This window comes from Malaclemys terrapin, chromosome 3 (assembly GCF_027887155.1).
Source record: "Malaclemys terrapin pileata isolate rMalTer1 chromosome 3, rMalTer1.hap1, whole genome shotgun sequence".
Classification (NCBI taxonomy): domain Eukaryota; kingdom Metazoa; phylum Chordata; order Testudines; family Emydidae; genus Malaclemys; species Malaclemys terrapin.
Window position 1 is genome coordinate 56,544,671 of NC_071507.1, and position 22,284 is coordinate 56,566,954.

The 22,284-nt window shown below is 42.5% G+C and overlaps 2 protein-coding genes across 3 annotated transcripts in view; one reads left to right on the forward strand and one right to left on the reverse strand.

Annotated features, from left to right (window-relative positions):
• Positions 1-16,654, reverse strand: part of CLIP4 (CAP-Gly domain containing linker protein family member 4) — a 75,364-nt gene extending 58,710 nt beyond the window's left edge. For both annotated transcript variants that reach the window (XM_054022044.1, XM_054022049.1), the window contains exon 1: positions 16,442-16,654. The gene's annotated coding sequence lies outside the window, so the exon portion shown is untranslated. The remainder of the gene's footprint in view (positions 1-16,441) is intronic.
• Positions 3,066-12,745, forward strand: PCARE (photoreceptor cilium actin regulator). Its single transcript, XM_054022042.1, has 2 exons — positions 3,066-6,847; positions 11,897-12,745. The coding sequence occupies exons 1-2, from the start codon at positions 3,066-3,068 to the stop codon at positions 12,024-12,026; spliced, it is 3,912 nt and encodes a 1,303-aa protein (XP_053878017.1). The 3' UTR covers positions 12,027-12,745.
• Positions 16,655-22,284: the final 5,630 nt, after the last annotated feature.

The following is a 22,284-nucleotide window of genomic DNA, read 5'->3' on the forward strand; positions in this document are numbered from 1 at the left end:
TCCTGGGTCTGTATAGAAAGTGCTGCTGTAGGTAAAGTGAAGGTTTTTACACAAGGAATTATAACCCAGGTTTCACATACAGAGCATTTGATGGGTATTTCGACATGGGGCTTAACCATAGTCTTAGCAGTGCCAGTATCCCTCCATCCAATAAACATTTCCTCACTGACCACCATCTTCCACTCCCACTGGCCATCTGAGGGATCTGTACCCAGGAGGGTGCAGCCTGGCATACGGGCAGTGGTTTGAGATGTGAATGTGTCAACAGGAACATTATATGCCATGGTTGCTCTGGCTGGGTGGCTCCCTCCCTCCGGAGATTTAATCACACAGGTAACTCTTTGAGGTCGGGGGAAACTGGCCTTTCCAGCACTGCACTGAGCCTCAAGGCCTGGACAGGGCAATCCTGGGCAAAGTAACCCCACTGGTCACATACGGAACACCGCTTCCCCCACGCCCCGAGCTTCTTGGAGGTGTTTTCCCTCCCTCCAGTCATGGGTTTCTCCCTGTCCTCTGATTCCATTTCATCCCTATTTAGTTTTCTATCAAACCCTAGCTGACTATGTACATATCAGTCTGCCAATTACCTCATTATCATTAAATCCCTAGGATCTTTTTCTGCTAACCCTGATTTTAGGTCAGGGTGGCAGTTTATAAAATTGTTCTAAACCCATTAATTCCTAGGCCTCATCAACCATGGTAACCCCCAACCAGTTCTCCATTTTCTTACATAACCCCTAAGTTGAAGTGATACCTTAGTATAGGTCATGCCCCCATTTTTCTGAACTCCCTGAACCCTTCTCCTATGTCCTTCAAGGGTCAGCTTAGACTTTTGCAACATAGCTTGTTTACACAGCTCAAACTCTTTAAAGTCTTCTCTGTCCATAAGGATGTGAACGTTGAAAGCATTTGTCCCTAACAGTAGTGAATCCTATAAAACTCATTCATTAAATTATGAGTGCATTATATGCACCCGGTAGGGTGACCAGATGTCCCGATTTTACAGGGACAGTCCCGATTTGGGGGTCTTTTTCTTATATAGGCTCCTATTACCCCACACCCCCGTCCCGATTTTTCACATTTGCTGTCTGGTCACCCTAGCACCCGGCAACTTGAAGAGTTTTATTAGAAATCAGATAGATTAGATATCTGCATCCAAACTGTTAGCGATCACACTGCTAGCGGGAGATGATTGGCTCTGTCAGCATAAAGCAGCCTAATGCTACACAGTAATTAGAGTGGGTGGCAAGCACCTTTTCCATTCCTTATTACACTGGGAGATGGCTGCCTTCTCCAGGAAAGCTGTGTTTGGAAGGTAAAACAACAACAAAAAAATAATCTTAATCCATTTAGCCTTAGTCTTAATAACATAAGGAGAGATTTTGCTTGGGGAGAATTTTCTTTCTACATTATCTTTTACAGAGCACCCTTGAGAAGTCATTTTTTAAAAATTAAACTATCTGCTGTTTTATTGCAGAGTTTTAATTCCTTCTTTCTTTTTTTGATTTCTCTTTAAGAAATGGATTGTTGGTGTTTGTCTAGGGGCGGCGACGGTGGTTGGTTGTTAGTTCGAGGAGTTTTTTTTATTTTATTTTATTTGTAATTGTATCAACAAATGAAAAGGGAACAGTCCTGTATTGGGGCCTGGGAGATGGTCTGATCAATAGTTCTCAGCTGGGATGCAGAATTGGGCCTCGTGTTTCTAGCCCAATATTGAAATTTGGTTTTGCTTGTTTGTTTATTTTCCTTAAAGCCTTGGCTCTTGGAGTAATGTGATTATGAGAATCTCAGGCTTCACTTACCAAAAAAAAAAAAAAATAAATAAGTTTCTAGCCATCATGATTGCAAAGAAAAAATTGAAAAATTGATCCCTAAAGGCTCAGACACTGGAAGATAAATTAAAAGATCCCCAAATTTCTTAATTTTTCAAGATCTCATAATTTTTAAGCCAACCTCCTGATTGTTTGGGCCTGACTCATAATTTTTGAAAGCTTGAAGTTTGCAATGCTGCTATCTTGTGGGGTCATTGTGAATATTGAGCATTGTGGCATGTACACTTCAGTAAGAACACATAAATTATACTTCTAAATATATATTTTTAATTTTAAATTCTCCTTTGTATATGCACTTAATGTCAATGCTATCTTTGGCCATATCTGCCAAATTAATTAAAATATTTGATTATTGTGAAGTATTTTAGGTTGAGGGACTAGTTGAAATAGCAAAAAAGGATTCCTGGAAAGTTCATTCGAGAAAAAAATAGTTTGTTTTGGAGGTCACAGTAGGAAATAGTGAATGGTTCGGGACTTGCAGGTGGAAGCATATTGAAAATTTCTGGATGAGATGACCTAATAGGCATCTCAACTGTAACCTCTTTGATTCTATGTCTTGTGCCTCCTAGCTCTTCTGTATTCTGTCAAAGTCACCCTTCCTCCTTGCAAAGGGCTGTGCATTGGCATTTCCCCCCGTTAAAATGTGTTTCTTCTAGAAATTGCCTGAAACAATCTCTTCCTTTGGATTTCAAAGTTCCATTTGTAGAGGGTTTTTTTTGGGGGGGGGACATTTGGGAGGGGAGAAAGAGTGGAGGGAAAGAAGCTATCTATTGCAGTACATCAATACAAATTTGCCTCCCAATACAGTATTTTTAAAAAGTTTTCCGTTACAAACGCAGCATGTGTGCTGATGCCGGATTAAGCTAATGAGCTTAAGATCTTATTTATACATGACATCTGTCAAGACAGAAACAAGTACATGAGTCCTCTTAATCCACTAGCTCTAACCCAACACAGCTTTCACATGATTTGTTTCCAGTAGAAGAACTCCTTAAAGGAAACAAAATATAACGGGACAACGTGTAGCTCTTTTAAGACAGGATCCTGGGAAGTAGGAAAAGTTAATTGTAATTAACAAGGCTATCTACAAAACTAGGAGAATTCTTGATGAAACCTTGGGAGAAAAATGAAATGTTCCAATACAGGATGAAACAGTAAGTTTTATTGTCTTCTATTCTTTCCCTGATCATCTGGATATTTTTAACAGAAAATAAAGCCAGGCAGAGAGACAGGATGGGCTGTACACCTTCCCACAGTGAGATTGCTAACCATGTTGCAAAAACTGGAACTAATCCTTTGAATAAACCCAAAGGAATCCTGCCTGTCGATCCTGGAGACGAAGCATTTTCAATTCCATTGCTGGTCAAAGGCTCCTCTTGTTATGATATTGACAAGTTCTGTCAGAGAGGGTCTCTGGGGAAAGATCACCAGCTGGAAAGGGAGGAGAAAACATCAGAGCTGATCAAAAATGTTAACTTCCATTTGTCATCTGAGGATCTCTCTCTTTCCGAGATTCATGAGGAAGAGAAGAAAATTGAGAGGACAGCCACAGAGGCTGAAATAGCCATGTCTGAACTGATAGAGTCTCAAAAACATCTAGCAGAAGACATACAGATCAAAAAGCAAAGCTCCTGCGAATCAGAGGCAACAACTTTCACTTGGGACAACAAGAATGAAAGCAATACAAAGCAAACCCCAAAGAAAGGGAAGAAGCAAAAAAGCCATAAACCAGCAAAACAGGGTCGTCTTTGCAAACCCAAAGAAAAATCCACTCCACCTATATGCAAGACTGAGAAAAAGGTGGATTTCCCAGATCAGCTTGTTAAGGCTCATCAAAATGCTTATGCCTACCTAAATCCCAACCTCTCCAAATACGAAGCTATCCTATGTATGGCCAATCAGGCTACACAAACTCAGCTGCTTTTACAGCAGATGGTGAGCTTTCTAGTGTTCCGCTTTGATGAAATCAACCAGCTCTTGGAAGAAATTGCCAGTGATGGGGAAGAGCTCCTCAAAGAGGTGGGAGGAAATCTGGCTTGGCCAGCTGGAAAAGGGGATCCAAAAGAGCAGCCAGATCTGTTGCAGCAGTTATTGCAGTATACAGTCAACAAAATGCAGCTGCTAAACGGAACAGTGGCTTCCCTGACCTCCAGTGCCCTGCAGGAGACATGGAGCTACTTACAGTCTGCAGCCAGCAACTTGGAAGAAAAACTTAAAGCAAAACAAGGCTTTGATGAACGCCTGCTAAGGGCAATAAAATTGCTCGAAGCCTCTGCAGTGGTCTCCTCTCAGGCCCATGCTGATGATAGGGCTCTGTATTCAGAAGACAGTGGTATTGGTGCAGACAATGAATCTATCAAAGAGTTCAATTCCCTAGATAAACTTGGAAGGCAAACAAGCTGCGATTCTTGTGCACATGATCATCCATCTCAGAAACACAACAGAATACCAGGAGAACATCTGTGTAATGGCACATTGTCTGTTACAACTAGATCCCATGACTGTGCACTTGAAAGGCATTTTAAGGATATATTTTACCCATCTGTACACAGCAAAGGAACAACTTCTTCCCTTGGGGCAACACCAGAAAATATTTCCACCAGGCTCCAATGTTCAAATGTGATCAAAAGTCCCTCTTTTAATTCCCTCCAGTCTGATGCCGCCCAGGATGGTAAAGATTTCAAAGACTGCGAATCAATAGATTCTCCTTCTGCAAATGAAGAGGAAGAGAGTACCCTAGAGGAGGATGACAATGATAATATAAGTCTATCAGAAATGGGGAAGAATGCCCTGCCCAGAAGGCCAATGTCTTCACCTGCAGTAACAGATAAAACAAGGAGGCCATCCATCAAAAGAATAGAAAATCCAGAGAATGAGGAGATGATACTGAAGATGAAAGATGCGATCAGTGAAAAAATCAAGTTTGTCCCAGCTAAATGTGGACGAAAGGAGTGGACAGAAGATGAAGGTGGAAAAGCAGCCCTAACAGCAAGACCCAGTACAGCAAGTGGTAGCCAGAAAACCTTAGTTAAACAAAGAAGGTCCAGGTCAGAGGAATCCCTCAGGAGCCGTGCAGAAGACCCAACCCTTTTAGAACTTCAAAGGACCCAAAAAGATCTCAACAAAAGATTAGAAACATTTTATATGCTTAATGGGAACAAAGAAACAGATGGCAAGCAGGAGATCCTGAAGCCAAGAGCAGCAGCTTACTTGCAGGACACTGAACATGTTACACCCAGATCTTCTACCAACAAACTGAAGGCATCCCTCTCTAAAAACTTCAGCATATTGCCTAATCAGGATAAGGTCCCTTTACATAAATCCGAGCAAAACACTGTCAGTCATCCAGATGAGAGAAGGGGAAGGAAGCCTATAAAAGCCACCGCATCCACACAGGATTTATCATACAGGAAAGAAAATGAGCCACCTGGGATAGAGAAATTAAATAGCGGTGGCTGCGCCCCTCGGAAATCTGTCAAGAAACTTATTGAAACTTTTAGTCCTTCCAAAGGCCTTGTGAAACCTATACATTTAAGAACTTTAGGACCAATAAAATGCATTAGAAAGTTTGGAGTTCCAGTGATTCCTCCCACCATTCCCCTTCAGAGAGCCCTGGCACCTTTAATTCACAAGCATCGTGTTTCACCAATAGGAGACATAAACCTTCCAAACACAAATGCATCCCACTGCAACTTTCCAACTGCCTTTCCGCCTGTTGCAGAATTAAGCAGAAGTGACACAAATGAGGAAACTGATGAAGACTTGGAGAACCTGCCACCACCACCTCCTGAAATGCTAATGGACAGTTCTTTTGACTTATCTGAGTCTGAAGAAAGTACAATAATGGAAGGAAACTCTTCAGACATTGCCAAAAAGCCTGCCAAAACAGAGCTTCATGCTACAAAGAGAATGCACATTTCTCCAAAGATAAAAGCCTCTCTACATTCCATTGACTTTTTACCAAGTAAAAATATCAACAGTCCCAACATGATTGCCAGTAAAGTACTAAGAAACACTGGGTCGGACTCCAAATTTAGAAAATATTCATTGGAGCTGAATTCTACCAACATGTTCATCCACAGCCAAGAGGGTAAATTAGCATCCCAAAGGGACAATGAAATGAAAGAGGCTGCAGATTTGTATAAGCAATCGCATAAAATAATACCTCTTCAAGATCCCAGTGGAGTTTCAAAACAGAACAGAAACTGCTCAGAAAGTAAAGAAACTGACACAAATTTAGCATCAGTGCAAAACCAAAAGCAAATTTATCCTGATTCACTCGGGAGAAATGAGAAAAGTCCAGCTTTTGTCAGAAGAATCTCCCCAACAAGAACACCCCCTTCTTCTCCACCCACCGAGAAACGACTCTCAAGTCCACCTGCATATCCCAGACACATCCTGCAGACTTTTAACCACTTTCCTCCTACTCGCAGGCAACCTAGTCCTCCAGCTAACCCCAGAGTATCAAGCCCTCCAATGCAAAAGAAGCTGCCTTCTTCACCAAACCAACGAAAACTGCCTAGCCCTCCAGTGGGGCGCAAACAAAGCCCACCAGTTCAGCGGAAGTTGTCAAGCCCACCAGCTCAGCGCAGAGAGGCAAGTCCACCTCCATTCTGCACCACCCCTTCTCCACCAGCGTCTCCATCACGGTCACACAAAGTACTACAAAATAGTTTGGATTCTGGTGATGAGCAACAGCTTTCTCCACCAAAGGTTGTCAGTAATGCACGTTCAATATTTTGCCCAGCAACTCCTTCTTTATTTGAAGCCACGCCTCCATCACCACCTAGCAACTGCACTACAGAGGTTGCAGGCCAGCCTGAAGTTTCAGCTTTTGCCCAGAAAAACAGCATGCTGCTCAGGCAGTGTGGGGATCAGCAGAGGAGGATGGCTCTGAGTGCTGCCAACCCTCAGCCTTTCATAAAGAGAAGTTTCTCTGACCGCAGACCAGGAGTTTACCTTCGACTTCCAGCTCCTGTCTCAGCTGGCAGTGAACCTCTACTTAACCAAGCAAGGTGAGACACATTCTACTTTAAGTCAAGCGCTTTGGGTTGTATTTTATGCTTTGTTGTTTTTTTCAGTTTTTGATGAGAGCTTAGTACAGTTAAAACTGTCCTATTTATGTGCAGAATAGCAATGCAAACATCCACCATCCCCACCAATATTGCTTTAACCAAGACCTAAATAGACCATCTGTCAGGGTGGAGAAGATAGGTCACTCTGCATAGGTCATTCAAGCCTGTTTGTTCTGTCTGCTGAGACTGGCAAGCAGGGTAATAATGAATGCCATTTGGAAGTGTACTACAGCAGATCACCAGATTCAATTCACAAAAGATATGAAATAACCCTCAGATGGTACCAGCTTTAGATTACTAATGCCTTAGGTTGGATTTGAATTGGCAACCTATTATCAGTCCCTGAGCTAGCCAGTTCCCCAGTTGAATTCTGTGTTTAAATATTTCAAAGCAGTAAGCACAGGTAATTTGCAGGCAGGGACCTCTTAAATTGTGAAGCTCTATTTATAAAATTCTTACTTGAGGCCTTGAGCTAATTATGTAGATCTAATTTGTCAAAACTGGTCCCTGATTATGGGTGACTCAGTTGATGGGTGCACAATTTGAGCCTGGTTTTCAAAGGCACAAGGCACCTGTGGCTGCCAAGGACTTGGAACTCTGATTGCTCAGCTCTTCTGAAAAAAATCAGGTCCTAAGGGTCACATGATGGGCATGCAACAGTTGAGTCACCCATAATCTGTGGCCACTTTTGAAAAATTTGGCCTTTAATCTCCCTACTCTTTAATTTACTCAACCACAAAGTGAGTATACCTCTATCTGAAATCACAAGAGGGGCTATGATACTCAATATATTTTTGGCAAAATATTTTGCAATCATTAAATGGCACGTAAGGGCAAAATGTTGTTCTATTTTTTCCCATCTTAGTACCTTAAGCTAATTAAGCTTTAAGATACACAAAAGAATTAAGAGCCTCTCATGCAAGTAGTGTTTTACTCATGTAAGCAGTCCTGCTGAAGTCAGTTGGACTACTCACTTGAATAAATATTTGCAATTATGCTCCACATTTTGTGTGTGTGTACAACTATGTCATCAGTACAGGAATGAGCTCAGCAACTAAATCTAAATAGATCCCAGAAAAACAGAGTCAGCCCCAACTTCTCTCCTGTACTGTGAATGACAGTATATCCCAGGTTATCATTACCAAAATAAAACAAAGACAAAACCTTCCGCAAATGCTAATTGTTTTGCATCCTGCACTCTGTTTTATTATACATTCTACTCTGTGACTTCTAAGCAAATTTTATCTCCTAAAGGATACTTTTTTTTTTATGTGCAGTGTGAAATCAGCATTGTCTATACGAATGTCTGTTGGCTAAAATGTTTTCAAAAAGGTTTTATGTCAAACCTCATGAGAAGAAAGTGCTGGCAGTTTTATAGATGAATTTTAAAAGCAGCCTGTTATAAATTGTTAGTTAATTTCTGCTTCAGCAATGCATATTATCTATGTGTTACAGTTTGTTGCAACACAAATGGTAATATAAAAAGACACTGCACTAAACCATAAAAAAATCATCCTTTTCATGAAATATTTTATATTTTGTGACTCTTTGGGATATCTATCAATTTCTTTAGTCATTTTGGGAGAATGAAATATTTATTGACATAAATTCAGCTCTCCGTTTATACCGATGTATATCCAGAGTAATTCCACTGAGTTACTACAGATATATACCAGGGTGAGAGTGGCCCATTATTTACAGCTTGGACTGATTTAAGATGCAATGTTTTTTATAGGTTTAAAATAAATAAAATAAATTGCCCAGCCCCAGCTTTATAGACACTGCTTTGAATGTCATAATATACATATCAGAGCCATAATAGCATGCATGGTGACAGACAGATGCCAGATGTTTTAGGAATCTGCCCACTGAATATTACCTAAACCATTGAAATACCCAGTATCACTGCCTATAGAACCAGCACTTCATGCTCTAGGTCTAGGATACTGAAATATAACGGGTTCCACTGATCAGAGCCTCGGCATGCTGAGGCACAGATACTGATTCATAGCCCTAACGTTTTCGTTAACAGTACAGTACGTGCTGATTCATCACTCTCCTCAGAGCTCACTAGCCATACAAGGCTGCCTCAGCTTCTCATTTCATTCCCTGAACAGAAGAAAAAAATCAGAATATTTCCCCTTCAAATGTCAGTACTAGGCATCTGCCTGCACCATACCCTGGATCCCAACACCCTCAAATTCTGGGGGAGTTCAGATCCAGATGTGAACTTCATATTGCAGGCCCAGCTGAGGGCAAATCTCTTTTAACCCTCTCCTTTCCATTCCCTCCACCTTCCATTTCCTCTCCTCACCAAGCCTAACATGGGCCCTTCTACACCCCTGGCCACCCTCTCTCTGATGAGAACCAGCAGTGGCCTTCTCCCACCAGGCTGACTTGTTCTTGCTGCCAGCCTACTTCTCTGCATGGACCTATTCTGGGATCTGTCAGTTCCTCTCCACACCTGGATGGCCTCCTGATGTGCACAGCTACCTCCTGTGATGGCTGCCAGCCAGTGAGAAGGGACAGGAAGTGGCAGCAGAGGGAGGCAGGACACATCGGGAGTGCAGACCAGAACAGGGGTTACTTTCCAGGGGGAAGTGGAGCTACCTGGAGCTCACTGTAAGCAAGAGTCCTGACCCAGCCTGCCTCTCAGCAAGTAGAAACTCTGTCTTCTTCAGTATAGCACTCCCTACCAGCTCATTATTAACCACAAGGAACTGACCACACTGAATTTAGGAAACTGATCAAACCTCAGGTGTTTTACAAGGGCCTAAGGGTTAATCATTCAACCATTAGACATTTCAGTGGATATATAATATTCTCACATTCCAAAGCCTTAAGGCAGCTACATATTGCCAGTTTCTATAGTGAAACAACATGCCACAAAAATGTTCCTCCTTTCCCTCCTCCAGAACAATGTATTTTTTTTCTTCCCAGAATTACATTGTCCTGATGCCCAGACAGACAGTAAAGTGCTGGACCCGCAACAGGTTTAATGTGTGAAATCTTGAGACCCTAGAGAGACAGAAATGGGGGAACTTGACACTGTCAGAAAGAAGAGAGCCTCAGTTTTCCAGTAAGAGCATGCCTCTTGTCCTGGAGAGCCCGTAGGACATTAAAATCACAATGTTATTATGTTGGGAAAAGATATTTTAGATTATTAGAGGTTGCTGTCACTAATTAGTTGGAGAACTAGGGAGGAGAGGGCGAGGTGGATCCACAAGATTTCTCTCTTATGAAGTAGTCCACACACAAGCGTTGGAGAATCAATGATTTACCCCATTTCTGAGACCTCTATGCATCTTTGGGGATTTTTCCTTCCATTTCCCCGCACTCTGGTAATTGTCCTTTTGCTGGGAAACAGACTGCTATAGTTAGGCTGCCAGGCTTGGCCCTAGGCATAAGCAAATACAAACAACCATGTGGGATCCTGGGGTGACCCAGCAATTCATCTCAGCAGCCCAGTTTCCCTGTTCAGCAGCAGGACCAGAGGGAGAGGTAGTTTTCATCACATTCTGCCAGTAGTATAGATGAGGATTAATACAGATAAATGGAGTTTACCCACTTTTCATTTGGGGAATGTGGAGTTTAGCTTAGATTAGTTTACCCACTTCTTTTTTTACCTCTACACCATTGCATTCTGAGCATCAATAGCTTTGGGCCCTGTAAATTGTAGGTCAGTCTTATATGAAACTTTGCTAGTTTTCCTGCACTCTCAGTGTTGCACTAGAAAACTGTGAATGTCCTCTCTCCAAGCGTATAAACTTCCCATTTAAAGCTCTGCAGGGTATCCAGATAAAAGATCTTAAACATGTCACTAGCCCCGATTAGAGCTGCAGCTAGAGCTCTGCACAGCTACTGTTACTTTATAAGTTCCAAGAGCCATGGGTTTAGGTTTCAGTATCCTAGCCACGACAACTAGATGCTGTTTGGATAGGTAGATGTACAGAGCTACTTTGCTCTTTTCTGAGCCTGGCCTTTGGGTAACAATCAACGCTGGTTGGCACGTTTTCAAGGCATACCTCGCATGACACTTTGCTCAGGCAAATCCTGTTAATCCTTAACAGGATTTGTCTGCATGTGTGTATAGTAAAAAATAGTATTTCAGTTGTACTGTTGCTCTCAGATTAAAGCCCTCCCCCACAGCTGAGATGGAAGGAAGCTTAAAATAAAAGCTATTTGGATTTCATTCACTTCAGAGAAAAGAAGAGGAACTGATTCAGTGACACAGGACCAAAAGCAAAACCTTGAATATGAATCCTCCCAGATTTTGGGGAAGTCTGGATGAGAACTTCATGCATAATCCTCTATTTATATACGTGGCTAAATCTATTCATCCAGTACCATTCTAGCACTAGTTCCACCACAACAGAGAGGCAGGACAATCCAGTGATTAGAGCATTAGCCTAGGATACAGGAGTCCTAGGTTTAAGTCCCTGCTTCACCACAGACCTCCCATGTGACCTTGTACAAGTCACTTAGCCTCCCTGTGCCTCAGTTCCCCCTGTGTAAAATCAGGATAGTAATTCCAGCTGTATAGAGGTTAAACATCATTAAAGATTATGAGGCAATCAGTTACTACAATAATGGGGAGAGGGTCTTATAAGTACCTAGGATAAGATAGATAGAAACTTCCCTTTTGTGGGATCTGGATCCCAGCTTTGTAGCTCAGGCCTTTCTCTTACTGTAAGTGAATCTATTTGCCCATCTGTACATTCAAACACATCACAGTGGCTTTCAGGCGATCAAATATTATAATGTTTGGCTCCAAACAGAGTTTCAGGGAGAGGAGACTACAATGCACTTGGCATCAGGAAACAGGGACCAGAAAGAAAACCTGTACTGTACTAAACAGCTGAATTGGAGGAAGGCTTTGCAGAATGCCTTGCTGCATTTCGTTTTAACGGGTTAACATGCTCTCCTTAGCATTTTTAAAAAGGATATGATTCATTATCCTCTTTTCTTAATCTTCTTTTCTATCTGCAGCATGGAGGAGAGCCCTAGAAAGGAGGGTGATTCCTGGAACAGCACATGCTTCTCTGAGTTCAAGGGATCCAGCAGGTCTGCTTCTCACCCTGAACTCTACATCGTCGGCCAGGGGCTCCACAGGGAGTGACGATACAATCTGCTTGGAAGATGGATGGTATGGCTCAAGGCAGAGGACCTTCGTGTGATTAAATATCTTAGTCCCAGGCTCCAAAGTATGGCTTCAGACCATATCAAAGAGGAATAAGTACAATATAATTGCACCTGCAAACCCAAATTGGCTATGACTTCCTAATTAAATATCAGCAGGGAGCTTGGCAACTGCTTCTCTCTTTCATGGTGTTTTACAATTTTACTAAAAGACTTAAATTTAGCACCAGAAACAATAAAATATTGGAAAGACACAGGTCAGATCAGTACTATTTTATAAAGACAGGGTCTTGCTGCCAAATCTTTTGTTGCACTGTTTAACTAAAATGGTCACAAAGGTGCAGAAATTAACATTAGGTGATATGACATTTATTCAGAGGTGTTCAAAGCTTCTGTTTTAAATCAAACCCACAATCCTGCATTTTCCTGCTAAGGATGAAGTCCTATCCCCATTGGAATCAATGGCAAAACTCCCACTGACTAAGTGAAGTCAGGACTTTACCCTATGTGTTTCATGGGCAGGCAGGGAATAAAATCAAGTCCAGTTAAAAAATAAAATTGTTTTTTAAAAAACAGAATAAGATACATTCCTCCTGCAGAGAGGTTTTGATCTTATGACATATGTTTAACCATTGTGTAATCTCATCACTTCTAGTTCCCAGAACAACCACCTTAATCCTTCTTAGAGAAACATTGTAATACCTAATCAGCCATTTTATAAATACTAGAGCACATACACGACTGCACATTTTACAGTATATATGGGAGAATCCTATTCTCCCACAGGAAGGTCTGTTCTCCTTTTGATCCATGAATTAAGACAGGATTTATCCCACTTCCACTAAAGATTCTGGAAGGATCCCTGTTGACTTAAATGGCAGTTGGATTGGGCCCTAACTGTCAAGCAGCTAGAGGATATTGGTAGGCAGCTCCAACGTCAACGTGAAATAGCAACTCCTTTGGATCCAAGGCTCCACGGCTTTCATCCAAAATCCTTCGCAATATGTATATTTTTTAAAACAATTGGGTATTTTCAGACTATTGGACCTCTAGGTTTTGACACAAAAGCTTGTTAGCTCTTTGTAACACATTCCTAATCTAAGATATTGATCATTAGTTAATACTAGGTTGTAAGAGCAACCACTGAGATATAGGTTCAGTATTTTTTCAGCTTTGATCAAAGGATTAGGGTCCCCTTTATACTAGTATGCAGCTTTTTAACTAATACTGGACCTCTTTCCAAATGTGATTTGGATAATGTAAAATCCGGGGGGACAGGATGGAACCCTGTAAAATCCTACCCTTTATTTATAGATTTTTCTCTGGTTCTCAACACTATGGTATCTGAGCATTTCACATACACAAATGATTTTTATCCTCACACACCAGTTTTACAGAGGAGGAACTGAGGCACAGAGAGATTAAATGACTTGTAGAAGATCTCATAGGAAGTCTGTGGAAAAGCTGAGAATGGGATCATGACCACTTGAGTCCCAATCCAGTGCCTTAACCACAAGACAGCCTTCCTCCATCTTCTTTTTAATACACTGAAACAGTGCCATTCTCTACCAACGACAAGGTGAAAGACCTCAATAATAGCATTTACAGGTCTGTCGCATCTTACGCGCATTTAACATGTGCGATTTCAGCTTTATGCAGTCGGCAAAAACAAAACAAAAAAAGAGAAAAATAACAATTTTAATACTGTACTTGTAGTGCGGGCGATTCCGCCCGCCATTCAACTCAATGTAATTTTGACTATACGCGGTTTCGCTTTACGCACTAACCGCGGAACGGAACCCCCGCGTAAGATGAGACTTGCCTGTATTCCTTTCCGTTATTACTAAGTAATTTCATTTCCTCTCTCACTTAAGGCCTTATGTTAAAATTTCCTGTCATCGATATTATACAAATGGCAGGTTTATCAAAAAGTGTTTACTTATGTTTTCCAAGTACCATGTCCTGCCCTAGCCCAAGATTAATAGCACATCAAGGAGGCGAAAAGTTGATGGTAGATATATCCTCTGCAAAAAGATTTCTGCTGGCAGAGAATGTCCAGGAATCCAGTGATCTGGAAGAGCACTTTGCTAGTCCACTCACCAGGAGCAATGCATGTCCTGGTAGAAGCAGCATAGTGTATGTGCTAACTGGCTAGAAAGCCCAATAAGGCCTCTTGTCTTGAAAACCACATACCCTTGAGGATGTGATGCATGTGCTGACATGTTAACTCAAGGGCTTTCCTAGCACTCTCTTGGACATTAGGGAGGAAACTCCCTGGCAAATGTAAACACACACCGCTTATGCAGAATTTTGGAGCTGGCCTGAATATGTTGTAATGATCTGACTAGTGTGTATTATACTACTACCCTCTATTAGATAGAATCTGAATTGCTCAACTGTGTGTCATAGAACCTATACTACTTATAGCTAAGAGATTCTCTTTTAGCTTATGTAGAAGGGGTACTGAGCATTTGGACAACAGGAGTCTATGTTCTAGTCAAGGGGTAAGAGGGAAGGTCCTCTCATGGATCAGTAACTAATTAAAAGACAGGAAACAAAGGGTAGGAATAAACAGTCAGTTTTCACAATAGAGAGAGGTAAATAGCGGAGTCCCCAAGGATCTGTATTGGGGCCACTGCTGTTCAACATGTTCATAAATTATCTGGAAAAGAGGGTGAACAATGAGATGGCAAAGTTGCAGATGATACAAAATTACTCAAGATAGTTAAGTCCAAAGCAAAGAGTCACAAAAGGATCTCACTAAACTGGGTGACTGGGCAACAAAATGGCAGATGAAATTCAATGTAAACATAATCCCAACTATACATACAAAATGATGGGGTCTAAATTAGCTCAAGAAGATGTTGGAGTCATTGTGGGTAGTTCTCTGAAAACATCTGCAGCTGCAGTCAAAAAAGCTAACAATGTTAGGAACCGTTTGGAAAGGGATAGGTAATAAGACAGAAAATATCATAATGCCAATATATAAATCCATGGTACGCCCACACCTTGAATACTGCATACAGGTTTGGTCACCTCATCTCAAATAAAGATGTATTAGAATTGGAAAAAGTACGGGCAGCAAATATGATTAGGATATGGAACAGCTTCCATATGAGGAGAGGTTAAAAAGACTGGGAATGTACATCTTAGAAAAGACATGACAAATGGGGATATGATAGAGGTCTATAAAATCATGAATGGTGTGGAGAAAGCGAATAAGGAAATGTTATTTACCTCTTCACATAACATGAGAACCAAGGGTCACCCAATGAAATTAATAGGCAGGAGGTTTAAAACAAACATAAGGAAGTACTTCATACAACACAGTCAACCTGTGCAACTCATTGGCAGGTAGGGTGACCAGATAGCAAGTGTAAAAAATCAGGACAAGGGGTGGGGGAGGGGGGGTAATAGGTGCCTATATAAGAAAAAGCCCCCAAAATCGAGATTGTCCCTATAAAATCGGGACATCTGGTCACCCTATTGGCTGGGGATGTTGTGAAGGCCAAAATATAACTGGGTTCAAAAACGAATTAGATAAAGTCATGGAAAATAGGTCCATCAATGGCTCTTCAGCCAAGATGGTCAGGGAAACAATCCTGAGCTCTGGGTGTCCCTAAGCCGCTGACTGCCAGAAGTTGGGACTGGACAACTCGGTAATTGCCCTCTTCTGTTCACTCCCTCTGAAGTATCTGGCACCCCACAGTCAGAAGTCAGGATACTGGGCTAGACGGACCATTGGTCTGACCCAGTATGGCCATACTTATGTTCTTAGTCTTGTTGCTGCATGAGGTTCTGAGTGGCCATGATGTGCAGTATAGTGACAATACTGACAGCCGACGTGGCCATAGTTTTGTTACAGTATATTTTTGGCCAATGCTTGTAATTGCACATAAATCCAACATTCCTGGCAACGAACTGTTTTATAACTTTTGTAAGATTTTTTTACTGCTGTAAAGTAACCCAGAGTTTATATGTATTATATAGGTGTGAATATACTCACTCTCTCTCTCTCTTTCTCTGTATATATGTGTATACTAAGAGTGTAAATATTTATTCAAAATGATTTTTGCTGATTTCTTGCACAGCGTGTTAAGCGTGTACTATGTGCTATAAAAATAAAGGAAATGTTTTCAAGTGCAGTGAGTTAATTTTGGTTTCTTTTTAACTGGAAAAGGCCCTTATACCAATTATTTTACATTGAACCTTCATTAACAAAAAATATGTTCCCCTAGGCTAAAAGATCCCAAGTGGAGAGGATTGGCATAGCTAATAACTGTCCTGGCTTATTAGCCCCTTTGCTCTCTAATTTAAATTTAATTTGGTACCAGCTGACAACATTGTATTAATTTCAATTGAGATTCTATGTAAAGTTACTGCAAACACACCCACCTTGTGAAGGCAGCAGCCAAAGGGTTAACACCAGAAAGTGTTCAGCGAAGCAGATCCTCATTGCAGAAGAAGCCTGCATAGCTCTAGACACACGCCATGCCCTGCTGTACACTTTGTGAAGCTAAATGCAAGGTAAAATTGCACCTGTGCTTCTAATCATATTTCACTTGTCTTGCAAGAAGATTCAAACAGTATCAGCTTTCCAGCCAGGAGCTGCTGTTTGCATAGCCATGAGGTAAGTGCTCTGTGCAGCATTTCATCTGCTGACCTTTACCAGACTGAGAACTGGTCCAGTGCCAACTACCAGTGACACTGCTTAAATTTTAAACAGTGTGAAATGACAAGGCCCTTGGCATCTACAGACAACAACCTGAAAACACCATAGACGGGTCTGATTGCTTCCTTTGGCTTCAAAAACTATCCCAGCTCTTCGAAACAGACTTGTGAATATTGCTCAAGTTAGTGGTACCCTATGAAATAAAATAGTAATAACAACAGTACTTGTATTTCTAGAGCTTGTATTTCATAATCATTAATGAAGTCGTCCCTGCAAGCCAGTTATTCTGAGAAGCAGTTGTTATTCCCCATGTTATAGACGGGAAGAAACTAAGGCACAGAGCAATTAAGCCTCAGATCCACAAAGGTACTTAGGTGCCTAAATCCCAGATTTAAGCACCTAAATCAGAGCAGGGGGACTGGACCCAGCATCTCCCACATGTGTCTGGAGGCGAGGGCTGCCCTAACCAGTGGACTACAGATTCTGTCTCTTTCTCTCACCCTCCTCCACTTCCCCAATGACTGTTCTAATGTTGATAATACCTAAATAGTCATTAGGTAAGAAAGAGAGACTTACTCTGTAGCCCAGTGCTTAGGGCATCTACCTGGGAGGTGGGAGAACCTGGATCCAGCTCCCCTGTTCCAGTCACTCTCATTATTTGTCCATGGTGGATCAGCTTCAACAGAAGAGACTGAGGGAGCCCCTCACCATCAGAGATCTACAACCTATCCTGAAAGATGATCCTTTACTCTCACAGATCTTGGGAGACAGACCTGTCCTCGCTTACAGACAACCCCCCAACCTAAAGCAAATACTCACCAGCAACCACACATCACTGAACAAAACCACTAACCCAGGAACCTATCCTTGTAACAAAGCCCGATGCCAACTCTGTCCACATATCGATTCAAGTGACATCATCATAGGGCCTAATCACATCAGCCATACCATCAGGGGCTCGTTCACCTGCACATCTACCAATGTGATATATGCCATCATGTGCCAGCAATGCCCCTCTGCCATGTACATTGGCCAAACCGGACAGTCTCTACGCAAAAGAATTAATGGACACAAATCTGACATCAGGAATCAAAATACTCAAAAACCAGTGGGAGAACACTTTAACCTGTCTGGTCATTCAGTGACAGACCTGCGGGTGGCTATATTACAACAGAAAAACTTCAAAAACAGACTCCAAAGAGAGACTGCTGAGCTAGAATTGATATGCAAACTAGACACAATCAACTCCGGTTTGAATAAGGACTGGGAATGGCTGAGCCATTACAAACATTGACTCTATCTCCCCTTGTAAGTATTCTCACACTTATTATCAAACTGTCTGTACTGGGCTAGCTTGATTATCACTTCAGAAGTTTTTTTTCTCTTAATTAATTGGCCTCTCAGAGTTGGTAAGACAACTCCCACCTGTTTATGCTCTCTGTATGTGTGTATATATATCTCCTCAATATATGTTCCATTCTATATGCATCCGAAGAAGTGGGCTGTAGTCCACGAAAGCTTATGCTCTAATAAATTTGTTAGTCTCTAAGGTGCCACAAGTACTCCTGTTCTTCTTTTTCCTCACCATCAGAATATCCCAAAGCTCAGTGGTTAGAGCAGTGGGAGATCCCTGTTCAAATCCTTTTCTCCCCCCCTGTGGCAGAGAGGAGGGAATTGAACTCTGGTTACCCACATGCCAGGTGAGTGCCCTAACCACTGGGCTAAAAGTGATAAGGTGGGCACCCAACAGCCTTCTCCTCTCCACTATTTTGTGTGGAGCGAGGCAGACGTCTACCTAATTCCTGCAAAAAATACCTTGGGTGCCTAAGCCACCTGACTCCAGGCAGCTGGTTCCTGTTCATGAAATGCCAAGCAGAGATAGGCACCTATCTTCAAGAGAGAGGCAGGGCTCAGCCCACACTCCTCTCACCAGCACCTCCCATTGGCCAGCATAGGCGGCTCCTTGTCTAGCGTTCTGTGTTTTGTGGATCGCAGTCTAAATTGCCTGTCTCTCCCCATTCATTGTATGGGAGCCTACGTGCCTAACTTGGCTTTGTGGATCACAGTGTGTTCTTGTGATTTTCTAGGTGCCTAAAAGCAAGGCGCTGTGCCGCTCAGCATTGCAATGCCTCAGTCCCTTCTGGCTGCCACCCCAAGTGATTTGCTCAAACCGTCCTGTGTCATCAGTTAGGGAATCGCCAGAACTTCCTGAAAAACAAACCGTTTAGAGATGATTCAACCATTTTTCTTTCCACATCAGACAAACTTAATTCCATCCACGGTTACCATGTCTTCGTGTGCCCCACTTCCTGACAAGCCCTTAAAAACTAAGGGCTAAATCCACCATTCTACTTAGACATTGCAATACTGAGTGTTGCCCTAGGCATCCTGCTACCTAGTGGAATCTCAGCCCTGAGTTAGACATGGGGAGACATAGGCGTCTAAAAACGGGATTCACAGAAGCCAGCATCCTGTCCGGGGAGCTGTCTAAGCCAGCCAAAAGAAATTCAGAGGAAAAGCCCCAGATTCATAAAGATTCTTAGGCTCCTAACTTCCATGGATCTGAACATCTGACTGATGGGCTAGAGCAGTGGTTCCCAAACTTGTTCTGCCGCTTGTTTAGGGAAAGCCCCAGGCAGGCCGGGCCGGTTTGTTTACCTGCCGTGTTCAGCCGATCGCAGCTTCCCAGTGGCGGCGGTTCGCTGCTCCAGGCCAATGGGAGCTGCTGGAAGTGGCACGGGCCGAGGGGCGTACTGGCTGCTAGAGAGAGGCACCTATCTCTGGTTGGGATTCTCAGCCACGAACCCTCTCCTGGAGTTAGGTGCCAAAGCCAGGTCAGCAGCCCCGTCTCACAGAAAAATTCACCCCATTAGAGCACTCACCTGAATCTGGGCCTCTCATGTCCCACGTAAGTGTCCTGACCACTGGATTATGGGTTATTCTGGGATGGGTCTCAAACGCTCCTGTTAGTATAAATAATTAAGCCGTCCTCGGGGCAGAGACGTGAACCTGGGTCTCCCTCAGCCCAGGAGAGTATTCTAAGCTGAGACAGGGACTAGGACACACACACCTGAGCCTGAAAACACCCAATCGGCTCACCCTGGCCATCATTTCTGTAGGGCCCGAACCTGTAGGCATGCGCTGAAAATGCTGACCCCACAGGCAAGATAGGTGGGGGAACGCCGACTTGAGAATCCTGTTTTGGGACTGCCAGGGCTTCGGCTTCAGTGAGGGCCCTGAGCAGCTTTCCAGCTGTGGGCGGCTTCTGTGCTTAGGCAACTTTGCGGACGGTGACTGGTGGACACTTAGTCTCCTCTGGGATTAGGCGGAAGCTGAGCAGTGGTTTTGAGAACATCAGTGTTGCCTAAATATTGGACTTAGGCACTTAAAGACGCAGTTAGGTACCTAAGTACTACTGTGGACCTAGCCAAAAGAGCCTGTGTGTCCTCTCCATAGACATGGACGTTGTCATAGCACTTTAAGTACGAGTAGGGGGCTTGTCCCACCGTCCTCCTCAGCTACAGTCTATAATCAGCCAAACCAAAACTCTGGATTGGAGCATCAAGCATTTTGAAATCAGGATCCAAACTACACATTGTAGGCCATTTATGATGAATACTTATAAGAATAATGTCACAAACAGAGGTTGTGACTTCCACTGGGAAATAGGTGGCAGGCATAGGGGCAAAGACGATGGACCTTGCAACTTTTCCATAAATAAATAGAATAAATCCAGTCTCCAGAGCTCATCCTACACTTGCCTACTCTCTGTCCCTCCATACAGGCTCACCACTGTTCGTGCAAGAGCTTTCTCTCAACTTCCGCCACCTGGAACAACACCTTTCAGCCTCTTAATTTTTCCTCTCCCTTTGCTAACATTTAATTCTGTGACTGCATTATTTAACACTGTCAAGGCTTTGGGGAGACAGTGGTATGAAAGATGCAATACAGAATATATATATTTTTATTTTACTGCTTTGTCAATATGGGGCCTGTATGCTAAAATATAGGCAATACTGCCTGCAGGCAAGGTGCTTTCTAAAAGTTTTCTATGAGGCCTTAATTGCTCTTTAATCAGTTGTATAATTAACAGCTTTGGACACCATAGATGTCATCAGTTCTATCATTTTTTATTCTTAATTATTACTATTGGACCTGAAGCCCCAGTTGAAGCCAAGGGCAGCTAATAATGACGATGGCCTTCCCCAAAGGAGTCATTACAAAACTATGAACCAAACTTCCCTGACTTTCCCCCATCAGTGCAAAAGATCCTACAGATAACAGGGCTGAGATTTACTGTATAGCCTGCAACTAAAAATTTGTACCAGCTGCACAGCTTTTAAATCTGAGTCAAAGAAGTTAATCTAACGGGACAGTTTCCATCTTGCAGCCTCACTTCCTCCCTCTTTCATCTGAAGATATACACACACACACACACACACACACACACACATACTAAACCTCACAAAAACGATGGGGTGCAAGTATTATCCCCATTTTACAGAGGGGATACACAAAGGCATAGAAAAGTTATGTGAGTCAGTGCATAAGCTGCAACTAAAACTGATGAGTCCTAACACCCAGTTCTCTACTCTGATCATTAGACCACTCTTCAAGGACAACAATCCACATGGCAAATAAATTGCCACCTGTTACAGAGGATCTAGTAGAGGCAAACTAAAATAATCCAGAAATGAATATGGCAAATAAAAAATGGGATAATACAGTCTTCTTGTTGAAAAACTTCAGTATTTATCCTGGAAATTGTCTTCTCTTATGAGATCTGGTAAGTGATCTGCTCCTGTAACAGTTTCCCCTACATTAGTGGAATCACATCTGTAAGGATGTCTTCTGAAGGACAATGACTCATACATAACTTTTGTGCCCCACAAATAAAAATACAAGATATTTTTGGCAGGTCTGAACAGCTGTGCTCCCATGTAAATACCCATTAAAAGCATGGGCTTGTGTCTCTAGGGAACAATGCAATGCACATGGTACTGAAATGGTCTTCCAGGATCACCTGATATTTTAAGTAAATTCCAGTATTAAGGATGGTGGTTATAATGTTAAAGACTTCTTGGTTTAGGTCCTAACCTAGAGTCCTAATCGAAATAGGTTTGCTGAACCCATCCTCATTGCTTGGTCTCCTACCCAGCAACAGTCTCACTTCACAGAAACCATTCTGCAAAAGGGAGTAATCTGCAGGTTACCACCTCAGCAGAGGGTCTCTGAACAAGGAGCCCACAGCACCTTTCACTCCTGGGGAAGGATGGAAAGTCTGTGCTGTCAATTATTGGCAAGAGAGAGTGGAAAAAGCTCAGATTGCATCTGCCTGAACTATACTGTTGACAAATAGCAGATTTTCAGTTTCCAACCCTGCCACATTGTGTCGACCTTCACAAGGTCAAAATAGTTGGACTGGGTTTTGACATACAAGAAGATTGGAAATCTCAGGCAGGGTGGAAGCCAGGAAGCGCATCTAGGCAGTTGCTGTAATTCCCAATCCCCTTGACTGAGTAGTTGTGCCCTCACACCCTATATCCCTCCCAGCACACAGTGAAAC

Bases quoted from the DNA above. Each gene is read 5' to 3' on its own strand.
- PCARE (XM_054022042.1), top strand. From the start codon at position 3,066: ATGGGCTGTACACCTTCCCACAGTGAGATTGCTAACCATGTTGCAAAA. The intron at 6,848-11,896 runs GTGAGACACATT...TTCTATCTGCAG, and splicing joins CCTCTACTTAACCAAGCAAG to CATGGAGGAGAGCCCTAGAA.